The 13,686-nt window shown below is 37.4% G+C and overlaps 1 protein-coding gene across 3 annotated transcripts in view; it reads left to right on the top strand.

Moving 5' to 3' along the window:
• Positions 1 to 13,686, top strand: part of FRMD3 (FERM domain containing 3) — a 321,116-nt gene that overhangs the window by 182,376 nt on the left and 125,054 nt on the right. For all 3 annotated transcript variants that reach the window (XM_082469725.1, XM_082469724.1, XM_082469723.1), the window contains one exon: positions 3,933 to 3,975. In XM_082469725.1, the coding sequence (XP_082325851.1) occupies positions 3,933 to 3,975 (43 nt within the window). The remainder of the gene's footprint in view (positions 1 to 3,932; positions 3,976 to 13,686) is intronic.

Raw genomic sequence — 13,686 nt, 5'->3', positions numbered from 1 at the left:
GCCAACGCAGGGGGCCCGGGTTCAATCCCTGGTCAGGGAACTAGATCCCCCATGCATGCTGCAACTCAGAGTCCACATGCTGCAACTATGAAGTCCGCATGCTGCAACTAAGACCCGGCACAGCCAAAATAAATAAATAAATTAATTAATTAATTTAAAAATAAATAAAAAAACAATAAGATGCTATTAAAAAAAAAAAGAAGACATTAATTGTATGATACCATAGTTCAGAGGTTGTCAAACTTTCTTGGTTTATGGCTCTTTCAGTATCTTAGTAATTATTTCATGGTGCCCTAGGTCAAAAGGATATTTAACAGTTCCATCTAATAAGAGTTAGATCCAAACAACTTAGTAAGTATTTATGTCCTAACATAGCCATTATGGCCTTAGTAGCCATTTAAAACATTATACACATGAAAATAGTATTTTCAGTTTATTCTTAACCATAATTACTTACTCACAGGCAGTATGTGCTTATTGGACACTCCATGGCTCTCAAATCCTGGGAACAGATCAGATGCTACCACACTCATTGCCTGTTCCACACCTATTTTTGCACGGTACTCGTTTTTAATCACAGCAACCACTGGAAACCCAACTTTGCAAAATGAATGACATCAAAAGAATTATAGTATGCTCTAATATTGGAACTGTGGACCTCCTTGAGCTCATAGTTTGCACGGTGTCCAGCAGATGTCTAGTATGGCTACACTTCCCTGGGATGCTTCAATGCACAATTTGGGAACTAACTCTGGCCACAGTTAAAAATTTTGCAGTTCACTTTTTTCATCCCAAACTGTGTCTTAGGGATTCAACCATGTTACACATAAAGATCTACCTCCTATAAAACAGTGCTGCAGAATTACCCAGAATTTATTTACCCATTTTATTTACCCATTTTCCTGATTATGGCCATTAATGTTATTTCTAGTATTTTGTAATTTTATATAATATTGCAGTGAAAATTCTTGTTCGTTCCTCTTTGTTCACATGGTAGAATTAGAGAATAAAGGAATTGCTAGGCCATAGGCCAGTCAGGTTTTTAAATTTTAGTACATACTAATAAATTGAGCTCTTTGAAGAAATGATTTTCTGTAATCCCTTGAAACATGATTACTGCTGGCTTATTTTTCTTAGGACTCTATACCCTATGACTATCCCATTGGGGAAGAATAGCTGTCTTGGAAATGTATGTAGTGAGTGATTATATTGTAGACAAAGGTAATTGAGAGGCAAGGGCAGAATATGAATAGGCTGAGAGGAAGAGGAAGGTAGGAGCCGATCAGAAACTGCAGGGTGTATTTTGTAGGACAATGAGAAGGCCAGTTCATTTAAAGTAAATAATTTATGTAGGGCACAGATGGCAAATACCTTGCGGGCATGCCTTAAATGTTTCCTCCCCCTCGGTGGGAGACATACTCAATCCATCATGGCACAGCAGACATAACCAATCCATCACCGCACTCATTCTCCCTAAGCCTTCACAGTCTCGGAGTTTTCGTCACAGCTCTGGGAGATTACCACCAGCTAACTAGTGTGGGCACGCAAAATGAAACTTACCTGTCATTCCTGGAGGCAGGGAGAAGGTGGGGAGGTAGGTTGAAGTTAGGCAGAGAAGGGCTAAGGAGTTTAAAGAATGCCAAACAAGGAGAATTTGAAAAACTTATTTATATTTCAGACTTTATTAGCAAAATGACTGGTGATCCTCCTTTGTGAAACAGTTGCAATAGTTATTGATCTCAGGCTGCTGTTATTTGTTTTCGTGCCTTAGTTCTAAATTATCCTATCTGTTTATTTCTAGAAAAGTAATTTAATCACCAGAGGCCCCTCTTATTATTCTCTTCCGTGTGTCCCGTATATTGAAAGACGTGGTCTACCAATTAAACTGTACTTATTAAGTAACAACACAGCATCAGCAAACAAGCATTCGTTGAGTATTTTTCACGTGCCAGGCACTGTTTAAGCAACCTTACGTTTATTAACTTTTTATTAACTTTTAAAATCATCACAACAACCTTACAAGGTAGGTACTATTACTATTCCCACTTTATAGTTGTGAAACTGAGACAGAAATTAAACATTCTGCACAAGGTTATACAGCTAGTAAGTGGTATAATCAATATGCCTTTCTCACTGTTCAATTTTAACTGTGTAAAACCCAAGCATAATTTCTGATTAGAAGGAGACAACCAAAAGTACAATGGTACCAAGGGCCAAGAGGATGGGGGGAATGGGAGTTATCGTTTAATAGGTATAGAGTTTAAATATTACAAGATGAAAAGGGTTCTGGAGATGGATGGTGGTGATGGTAGCACACCGTTATGAATGTATTTAATATCACTGAACTATACACTTAAAAATGGTTAGAATGGTGAATTTTATGTTATGTATATTTTACCACAATAAAAAAATCAGGGGACAAAAGGAGATAATCAGGGTTCCCAACATGAGTTGGTATAATTTTGGCCAGAAGCAAAGAAATTTGCTATATTAGTTTGCTTGTGCAACATGTCAAGGGTAAATGCATGGTTTCCTGGCAGATTCTTCATTTAGAAGAGTTAGATTTATTTTAAATAGCTAAAAGACCCCCATTCTTGTTTAAAGACTGCAAAGATCTGAAACCCAAGATTGGAAACTACTGATTGGACACTCAATTCTCCAGCTCCTGGGGAGGTAGGGAGTGTTCAGCGAGGAGAATAATACACTTTAGAGTGAACTGATCTGTTGGGAGGCCACGTGCCTGAGGTTAAGGGCCTGTGCTCTGGAATCCCCCTGAACGCTGGCTTCACCATTTCTTCCCTTTGCCATTTCCTTGGCAAGTTCTTTAACATCCTGAGCCCCAGATTTCTCGTCTGTAAATAGGGTGGTAGTGATAGCTCATGGAAACTCTTGGAAACTCTGGCACTTAGTGAGCACTCAACAATGCTAGCTCCTATTAAACTTTATGGCCATGCATTTACATCAAACAATAGGGATAATACAGAACCTTGAGGCTTACTGGATGCCACAAATGAGATAGAGTGAGGTGTAAGTGCTCAACTGATGGTAAGTTTCCTCCTCTTCTTTCGTCTCCAGTAATCAGCAGGGAGTGGGTGCCCCATAAGTGAGGGGTCCCTGACATCTGGATGGATACCCATTGACACCCCTCTTATCATCTTTATAAACTTCTGGTGTATAAAGTGATGCTTCCTGACGTTCCTTAAGCAGCTTCAGGGGCATCATGGTTAGTGATATCAGAGGCTGCCCTGATCTCAGCATGTCAAAGTGACCTTCACTCATGGTGTGGAGAGAGCTAGGCGCTGGGGCCAGCATTGTGTCTGCTACAGATAACCTGTCAGTAACACGAGTCTGAGCTATTCAGGATTTTGGGCTTCTTTGTTTTGTGTTGGGGCTGATTTTTCTTCTTGATGACCTCAGGCCTCTGCAATAAGATATTTAAAATAATTTGTTCCTCCCTACTGTGAAGGAAGAATTGCCTCTGTGTGTGACAGAGCTAATGCTGGCTTGGCCCACTGCTAACCTGAAAGGATGCTGCTGGACTGTGGCTCTTAGAGGTCACGGATGTCAAAGTCTTTAGCCATCTGTGGTTTGCCCAGAGCAGTGGAGCTCAAAGAATCACCTAGGAGCCAACTAGAGCCACTGGAACATCCAATTTAAGTGCATGTTTTCTCCCTTGTCCTTCTCTCCTAGCAACTGTATGACTCAAATACTACTTAGAAAGTATTAATTCTCTGTAATTTATACCCTTGCCTGTGGCATTATTATTGCCAATTGTTCTTGTTGATCTTTAGAGGGTGGAACCCTGAGGAATATCTATGGGGAACTGAGGCTGTACTTTGGAAAAAGAATATCTTCATTAAATTCGTTTTAGTTATTAAGTATGCATCACATGGTCCAGCCGTTTGACCCACAATCTCTCTTTTTCTCCCCAGCACTGGCTTGAACCTAACAAGTCCATCTCCAAGCAAATGAAATGTAAGTGTCAATCTGTGGGTTCACTTTTGCTATGAAATGTCCAAAGATAGACTCTGTCTCTTTACAAAGTTTCTCCTGCCAGGGAAGAAATGGATGGAGTTGAAGATCTGGGGGTTGGGGGCTTGTACCTCCCAGGGAGAGCTGTGTAACTTCTCTCTTATTTGTTGGCCTTGGTCCTCCCTGCAGTCACTATTCCTATAGCTGCCTGTGTCTCTCACCCTCCCCACCATCTTACCCTCGTATTTCATATTCGAACAGGGGTATTGGTGCCTGGTTCCCTTTGATTGTTGGGGTTGCTAGTAAATGGTTCAGGGTGGGAGGTCAGTCTTGGTGGGGCAATGAGAGAGGCAGGTGTATTTTGAAACTATGATCTTGCTGCTAACTTTACTGAAGATTGTAGTATTCTTTTCCACCCCTCAACCTCCCCAATATATTTTTCTGGGTAATAGTTTTCAAGCTCTGGTGTTCTGAACTGCCTTTTTTTCCCCCTGATGAGCTCTTGGAAGAGTCGGCTAGGGAAACATCTCTCTAGAATATAGAATATCTGGTCATCCACCTGGGGCATTGTGAAGAGGGTGTTGACTGATGGTCCTGGGTGGCATGATGTTTTGTCCTAGTCACCGTGCCAGGCTGTAGTCAACCTGTTTTTATTTATGGTTTAGAGGAGAGCTTCTGAAATGCACCTCAGAAATTCATTGCCTGCCCTGAAATCCATTTATCCCTTCATGTCAACGTTCCCAGGGCTCTGAAATATAGGTGATAAATCAGTTTCTCATCAGAGATCAGGTTAGCGCATATTATGTCACTTGTCATCATTCAAGGGATTCTTTTCCTTTTCAAATATGAAGAAATTATTCGGGGCAAGGTTTTTAAGTGGGAGAAGGAAGAAACTGAACATGGCTGGCAAACTAGTAACCAACATATCTATTCCTTAACTCTTTTCTTTTTCCCTCCCTCCCTCTCCCTTTTTCTCTCTTTGTCCTCCCTCATACCTCTCTCTGTCTGTCCCTTCCCATTCTTCTCCCATCTCTCAAGAGCTAACTGGCCAGTGCAGGACACACAGCCAGCCGGGTTGTTCAGGCTAACACCCAGGGCTGCTGTGGGCAATGGGTGCTGCAGAGAGAGGGCAGGAAAGATGTGTGAGATGCAAACAGGGGCAGCAGTGCACATGCAAAGTTCAGAGAGGTCAGGCTTTTGGGGTGAAGCTGGAATAGATTTGGGACAAACATCCCAGAAGAAGTAGCAGAACAGAATTATCAGGAAGCTTTGTATAGAATGATATGCAGGATAATGAGAATGAACTAACTTGTCTGCGAAAAAAAATAGCTCATGCCTGGCTTTTATCCCTTAACTACAAAGTTTTGATATTTTTGTTAATATATTTTAAAATATTTAGATAATTTTCCAGTACACTTATTTATAGTAAATAGTTCTTTGACTTTTGTTCTTAAATGTCATGAAATATTTTCCTTAGGACACACATTTTTGAAGTATAACTTGTCTCTAAAGTAAGATGTATTTCAACACTTAATAGAAGAGAAAATTTTAAATTTGTGAAGAATTTTCTGCTTAAGAGCTTTGTGTCTACACATACTAAATCTGAACAACCAACTCAAGATATATAATGTTTTGGGAAATGTGGTTTCAAAATTGATGTATGACTATTGGCCAGTTTCAATCTAATGACAAATAGAATCTGAATCTGGAAAAAAGAATTGTGTAAAATTCAATTTCTAAACCAGACACGGTGACTCACTGATTCTAGGAACCAGCAAGGGTCCTACCTGTCACGTAGTCCTCTGTTGTATTGTTAAGAACATTAGTGATCAAAAAATTATGTAATTTTTCTCAAGATCACAAACCTCATTTTGTTGTTGTTCTTGATGTCTTTTAGTATCAAGAATTTCTTGTGTTCTTGTATATATGCCCTGGAAATATTCACTATAATGAAATTAGAAAAAATTTAAGCTAGGGCTTATAGACTGTTAACCCAGAAAAACTGGGTCCAACCTTTGGGACTCATCCATGAGGTTATCAACAGGATCTGGTTGCAGAACCCCAGGCAGCTTCCTCTTTGGTTGTGGGTATGCTGTTTATATTCTGACTGCCTTTGAGTAGGCAGTGAGACCGTAATTCCTTGGAGGAAGAGTTTCCTCCATTCCCATCTCACTCACCAGTGATGACCAACTTTCAGATCCTTTGCCCTGACCCCATTAAGATCCCTCTGACTATGGACGTTCCCAGGGTTGGCAGAAGGCCAGCTATCCTGATTAATAAACTTTGTACAAAGCCATTATTATGTCTTACTAACATTTTTGAAAATAGTTTTTTAATAGTATCATGTTTGTGGTTTTTCTAGCAGTTCAGAAAAGTTTAAACTGTTTCCTTTCTCCTCCTGCTTATATCTCCATGCTTACTCCAAAGAGATAACTATTGTTAACAGTATTTTATATATCCTTCTGGGAATTTTTATGTATGTATAAGCTCCCCCAACATATATAAGGCCTTTCCTAAACAGAAATGAGATCAGTCGCTATATATTATTCTTCACCTTGTTATTTTTCTTAATAATTTTGGAGACTTTTTTTCAAAATCAGTGATTGATGATTAGCCTCATTTTTGAAATGGTTTTCTGATAGTTAATTGTATGCATCTATGTAATTTACTTATTAATGGACATCCACATTGTTTATAGTCTCTTCCTATTACAAATTATGCTGTCATAAACATTCTTAGATGTACATTCTTGATCTTGTACATCTGTCCTAGAAATTCCTAGAAGTTGAGTTGTTGGATCAAAAAGTATACACATTTTATATTTCCTTAGAGATAACTATCCATCCAAAGATCTTACAGTAATTTACTCCACTAATATTACATGAGAGACCTTGTTTCCCCCAAATCTTGTTGAAGATAGGTATAATCAAACTTGTTTTTATGATGACCTCATGTTTATTAAGGAAGAGAAACATGTAATTGAAAAACTAATTAACTGGGCAGTTATTAACTATCAATTTTAAAACTGAGAAACTTCGTAAACCAGTCTTATTTCTCCTCTGACCTTAGGAGTTACTTTCAATTTTATTTTTTAAATGAACATTTAAAAAAGGTAAAATTGGTAAACGGTAAAATTGCCTTTATTTTGTTCTATAGTGCTATGAATTTTTAGCACACAGGTAGATTTGTGTCCGCTACAGTCAGGATACAGAACACATCACTCTAAAAACCTGTCTTGTGCTGACCTGTATCGTCACACCCACCTCCCCTAACAACTAACAACCACTTATCTGTTCTCTGTCAATATAGTTTGTATCTTTTGAGAGTGTCATATAAATTGAGCCATACAGCTTATAATCTTTTGAAACTGGTTTCTTTCACTCAGCATTAATAACTCAGATTCATCCAAGTTCTTATGTTTCAATATATGATACAGAAAATTAATGAGAATAGTTGGTCTTTGAAAAGGTCAAGAAAAGTTGATAAATCTCTAGCAAGACTGATGAAGAAAAAGACAGAAGACACAAACTACCAATATCAGGAGCAAACGAGGATATGTCACTACAGACCCCAAAGAACAACTCTAGGCGTGAAGTTTGACAGCTTAGATGAAATGGACCAATTCCAAAAAAACCACAAATTACCAAAACTCACCCAATAAGAAATACATAACATGAGTAGTTTTACAATTATTTAAGATGCTAGGTTTAAAATCTTCCAGAAAGGAAATCTTCCGCCTACTTGGTGCCATTGCTGTTGCTGCCAGAACCCCTTTTCTTGCTCTTCAGGCCTTAACTAGGAGCTTCTAAGTCTGTGCTGATGCCCAGGTATCTCTGAGTTCTGTCCAGGGGACACAAAGGGGAAAATGTGGTGAACTCAACACTGTTTCACTGATTCTTTGAATGCTTGTCTTTGTTTCCAATCTGCCTGCTGCTGTTTACTTTCCAGAGACCTTAAACGGCTGCTGCACATATTCTGTCCAGGTTTTATAGCTGCATTCAAGGCGAGAGACAGGGTGGGGTGCAATTAGTCCATCCTGCCCGGAACTGAAACTTTAAAGTCAACTTTTAATAATTCCTTGTCTACTGGGTAAAAATGCAGATAGGCTACATAATTTACTTGGGAAACACTGAGGGAATATCTTTCTCATTTCCGTGTTCCATCACTGTATATCCCTAAGTACAAATGTGGACTGAGCTGGTGATTTGTTTTTCTTTCAAAAGTACTCAGGTAATAGACTGACTGCAAACAAAGTGTCAAATGAAATGCATTTATTTTTTTAAACATCTTTTTTGGAGTATAATTGCTTTACAATGGTGTGTTAGTTTCTGCTTTATAACAAGGTGAATCAGCTATACATATACTTAATATCCCCATATCTCCTCCCTGTTTCATCTCCCTCCCACCCTCCCTACCCCACCCCTCTAGGTGGTCACAAAGCACTGAGATGATCTCCCTGTGCTATGCTGCTGCTTCCCACTAGCTATCTATTTTACATTTGGTAGTGTATATATGTCCATGCCACTCTCTCACTTCGTCCCAGCTTACCCGTCCCCGTCCCTGTGTCCTCAAGTCCATTCTCTACGTCTGCGTCTTTATTCCTGTCCTGCCCCTAGGTTCTTCAGAACCTTTTTTTTTTTTTTTTTAAGATTCCATATACATGTGTTAGCATATGGTATTTGTTTTTCTCTTTCTGACTTACTTCACTCTGTATGACAGACTCTAGGTCCATCCACTTCACTACAAATAACTCAATTTCATTTCTTTTTATGGCTGAGTAATATTCCATTGTATATATGTGCCACATCTTCTTTATCCATTCATCTGTCGATGGGCACTTAGGTTGCTTCCATGCCCTGGCTATTGTAAATAGAGCTGCAGTGATGAAGTGCATATTTTGAATGTTTGGTTTTCAGAGTCCTAGCTTTCCATGCAGGAATGTTGCTATGTAACACATACTGACCCTTCTCACTTCAAACCTATAGCTTTTTTAACCTTGTCCCCATGACCGTGGAATGTAGCCCAATGTGTATACATGCAGAGACACACATTAAGAGGACAAAAATTACATGTCCTATAGGATCTATGTAACCACACAAATTATACTAGCATGTAAAGGTTTTAAAAAGTTATACACTATGATTCAGAGGTATGGAAATGTAACATTATTTCCCCATGACTGAATTCCACTTGCTGTGAGCCCCTATCTCCTCTGGGGATGAAAAGTTAATCTTGCCACTTCAGGGTAATTCAGCATCTGCCTGTTTAGTATTTGATCTCTTTCAGCAAATTACTCAGTGAATTCATAATTTAAACATAGTCACTTGAAAGTGCATACCCTATGTTGGAGTATTTCTTTTCCTCCTTCCCCAAAATGGCATCATGAGGCAGGAGAAGCTTACTTACCATCCACCATGGCCATGAGGGTGACATCTCTCTCATGCACAATTCTGAGTCCTGAAGGACTCGTGTGTCTCATGTGATTTGGCCTCTGGTTGCTGGCATCTTTCCCTACTGCGTCCTCTCTGGACGTAATTGGTCCCACTTGGCCTTTGTGTGCTGGCATGTGCTGCTAAGACCTGTGGCTCCTGCCATGGTCTTGACCTTCAAGGCTATAAACTCTGCCCTCTTGTGGTCCCCACTCCATGTCTCTTTCACTGGTTGCATCTCAGCACTTCTGTATTCACCACTGGGACAGGTAGAAACTGCTTAGCCTCTTCCGTGCCATGCTTCAGCCTCAGGGAAACTCGGTACACTCTCTAGAGGCTCACCCTCTGCTTGAACACACCGTGCTGCAATTTCTTCAGTGTGCTCCAAAGTTCCAGACAGAACAGTTCCCCTAAACTCTGGGGTTTCCTTGTCTTGCCTCCACACCTCACTCTGTTCAGCCAAGCCTAGTGTGCTGAGGGGTGCTGAATTCCTTCTCATAGCTCCAGAAAGCATCTTAGCCTTGGTTATGTCCTCTCTGGATCTCTCCAAGCTTTCCACCTGCCACCCCTTCCCCACAACTAATATGGCTTTTGCCCTTGGATATAAGATTGACGTCCTAATGCAATAGCTTTTTTATACACAAGCTACTGCTGTTTCTCAAATGTAATGAAAAAGAAGTGCTATTATTTACAATAGCACTAACAAGTAAAAACATAAATTTCTTATAAATAAATGTGCAAGATCTATATAAATAAAACTATGAAATTTTACTGTGGAGTTACTGTAGAGTAGATAAACAGCTCAATAAATGGAGACTTCTCATGTTTCTGGTTAATATTAATGAAATCAATTTGTCACAAATTAATATAGACATTCAATAATGTTTCAAATCACAATTTCAGTGAGGTTCTCTATGGCATTTAACAAGCTGATTCTAAGGCTCATTTGCAAAATAAAATGCTCAAAAGTAGCCAGTAAATATGCAAAAAAGAACAATGAACAATGATGGGGTTTTTGTTCTATTAGCAAATCAAGACCTATGAGCTATAGTAATTACAAAAGGCCTCATGATAGACTCACATAGTAATTAAGATAAAGTCAGGAACAGGAAAAGAATCAGTAGAACAGAAAGAACAATCCCATTATTTATGGAAATATGGGTTATAAGAAAGACTGCATTTCATATTAGAGACAGAAAGATTCAAGGTATAATTTTGGGGTTGCCAAAATTATAATTTTTTTTTTTGGGGGGGTTACCTTTTCACTTGGGAAAAAAAGACTAAAGCCATACTTCACATCATACTTCACATCATGGGATTAATAACAAGTGAATTCAAAAGCCCAATATATTTAACAACTTATAGAAGTTTAGATAAAAATTTAGGAGTATTTATTTTTATTTTGCAGTAGTACGTTTATTTTTTGGCCTTGTTAGAGGATTATACAATAAGCAAGATATTTGCTATTAATCTGTTAAAATAGAGAAGGATAATTTTTTAAATTGTGATATTTCAATTGCTGAGCATCAAAGCTGATCTTGTACTCAATGGAAAAAATGTAGAATGGAAGTTATCATTTTGTCTCAATATGCTTAACTTTATGTTTATTCATTAACGAGCTATATACATTATGATAAAAATACTAGGTTAAAAATACTAAATAATACTTATAGAATGAAAATTGAATGAGCATAGTCAATTCTGTGTTCTTGTTTTTTTTTTTTATAAGAGATGATTCAGAGTGTAGTTCAGCCAACATATTCATTCATTCAACAGAAATTTTTTATAACCTTTTGATCCATTCAGCCATTTCTCCCATCCCCCACCTCTAGCAATCACCAATCAGTTCTCTATCTATTCTGTATGTTTTTGTTTTTGGTTTTGGGTTTTTTTTAGATTCCCCATTTAAGAGAGATCGTGTGTCTTTCTCTGATTTATTTCACTTAACATAATGGACCTTGAGGTCCTTCCATGTTGTCACAAGTGACAAGATTTCATTCTTTTTAATGGCCAAATAATATTCCATTGGCAAGAGTTCATTCTTTTTTAATGGCCAAATAATATTCCATTGTGTATATATATACACCACACTTTCTTTATCCATGCATCCATTGATGAACACTTAGGTTGTTTCCATATCTTGGCAATTGTGAATAGTGTTTCAGTGAACATGGGGGTGCATATATCTTTTTGAGCTAGTGTTTTTGTTTTTTTTGGATATATACCCAGAAGTGGAATTGCTGGATCATATGGTAGTTCTATTTTTAATTTTTTGAGGAATCTCCATACTGTTTTCCATAGTGGCTGCATCAGTTAACATTCTCACCAGCAGTGCATAAGGGTTCCCTTTTCTCCACATCCTTGGCAACACTTTCTATTTCTTGTCTTTTTGATAATAGTCATTCTAACAAGTGTGAGGTGATATCTCATTGTGGTTTTGATATGCATTTCCCTGATGATTAGTGATGTTGAGCATCTTTTCACGTGCCTATTGACCATCTATATGTCTTCATTGGAAAAATGTCTGTTCAGATATTCTGCCCATTTTTAAGTGGATTGTTTGGTTTTGTGCTATTGAGTTATATGAATTTGTTATATATTTTGGGTATTAACCCCCGAGATATATGCTTTTCAAATATTTTCTCTCATTAAGTAGGTTGCCTATTTATTTTGTTGATGGTTTACTTTGCTGTGCAGAATCTTTTTAGTTTGATATAGTCCCATTTGTTTGTTTTTGCTTTTGTTGCTTTCACTTTTGGTGTCAGATTCAAAAATTATTACCAAGACTTATATCAAAGAGCTTACATCCTATGCTTTCTTCTAGGAGTTTTATGGTTCTATATTCAAGTCTTTAATCAATTTTGAGTTGATTTTTGTGTGAGGTGTAAAATAGTGGTCCAGTTTCATTGTTTTGCATGTGGCAAGAGAATTCCCAAAAACATTTGTTGAAGAGACTAACACCATTTATTGAAGAGACTGTCCTTTCCCCATTGTATATTTTTGGATCCTTTGTCATAAATTAATTGACCATATATGGGTGGATTTATTTCTGGGCTCTCTCTTCTGTTCCATTGATCTATGTGTCTGTTTTTATGCCAATACCATATTGTTTTAATTATTATAGCTTTGTAATAGAGTTTTAAACCAGGGAGCATGATGCCTCCAGCTTTGTTCTTCTTTCTCAAGATTTTTTTGGCTATTTGGGGTCTGTTGTGGCACCATACAAATTTTAGGATTAAACATTTTCTGTGAAAAACACCACTGGAATTTTGATAGGGATTTTATTGAATCTGTAGATTGCTTTGGGTAATATGGACATTTTAATTATATTAATTTTTCCAATCCATGAGCATGGAATATCTTTCCATTTATTTGTATCACCTTCAGTTTCTTTCCTTAACATCATGTAGTTTACAGTATACAAGTCTTTCACCTCCTTGGTTAAATTTATTCCTAGGTATTTTATTCTTTTTGATGCAATTGTAAATGGGATTGTTTTCTTAATATCTATTTCTGATAGTTTGTTATTAGTGTATAGAAACACAGCAGCTTTTCACTGTTGAGTATGTTAGCTGTGGCTTGTCATAAATGGCCTTTATTATGTTGAAGTACATTCTCTCTTTACCCACTTTGTTGAGAGTTTTTATTATAAATAGATGGTGAATTTTGTCAGATCCTTTTGGTGCATCTATTGAGATGATCATATTATTTTTATCTTTTATTTTGTTAATGTGGTGTATCACATCAGAAGTATTTTTTATAATTATGGAGTCAAACAGGGTTTCCTAAGGAAAACATCAAACCCAGAAGTAACAAAGTAAAATGCTAATAAATTTGTACAAAATTTAAATGTTTGTACTAGAATATCTGGTTTGTTCACTGCGCAGAGTAGTTTCTCAGTAAATATTTGTTCGATGAATGAGTATAAAAATGAATTATAAACAAATTAAAATACAAGCAAAATAATGGGAAGAACATTTGTCAAATATATAAAAGGTAGTAATATGCAAAATATATAAAGTACGATGCTACAAACCCAAAGATAAACAACTCAATAGAAAAATGTAAAAAAAAACACGTAGAAGGAATAAAAATAAATGGCCAATAAACTCATAAACAGATGCTCAACATCACTAGTAACAAGAAAAATGCAAATTAAAACAAGATATTTTTGTTTATTATTCTGAGAAAATTCTAAATATTGATAATATCCAGTTGCTGTGGATGGGGGTAACACTTCTGGTGGGAATGTATAAACTGGTAAAGCCATTTGGGAGGGAAATTG

The sequence above is a fragment of the Balaenoptera physalus genome, assembly GCF_965194825.1.
Source record: "Balaenoptera physalus genome assembly, chromosome: 7".
In the NCBI taxonomy this organism is placed as follows: domain Eukaryota; kingdom Metazoa; phylum Chordata; class Mammalia; order Artiodactyla; family Balaenopteridae; genus Balaenoptera; species Balaenoptera physalus.
The sequence above is the reverse complement of the archived record's forward strand: the minus strand, read 5'-3'. Positions and strand labels throughout refer to the sequence as shown.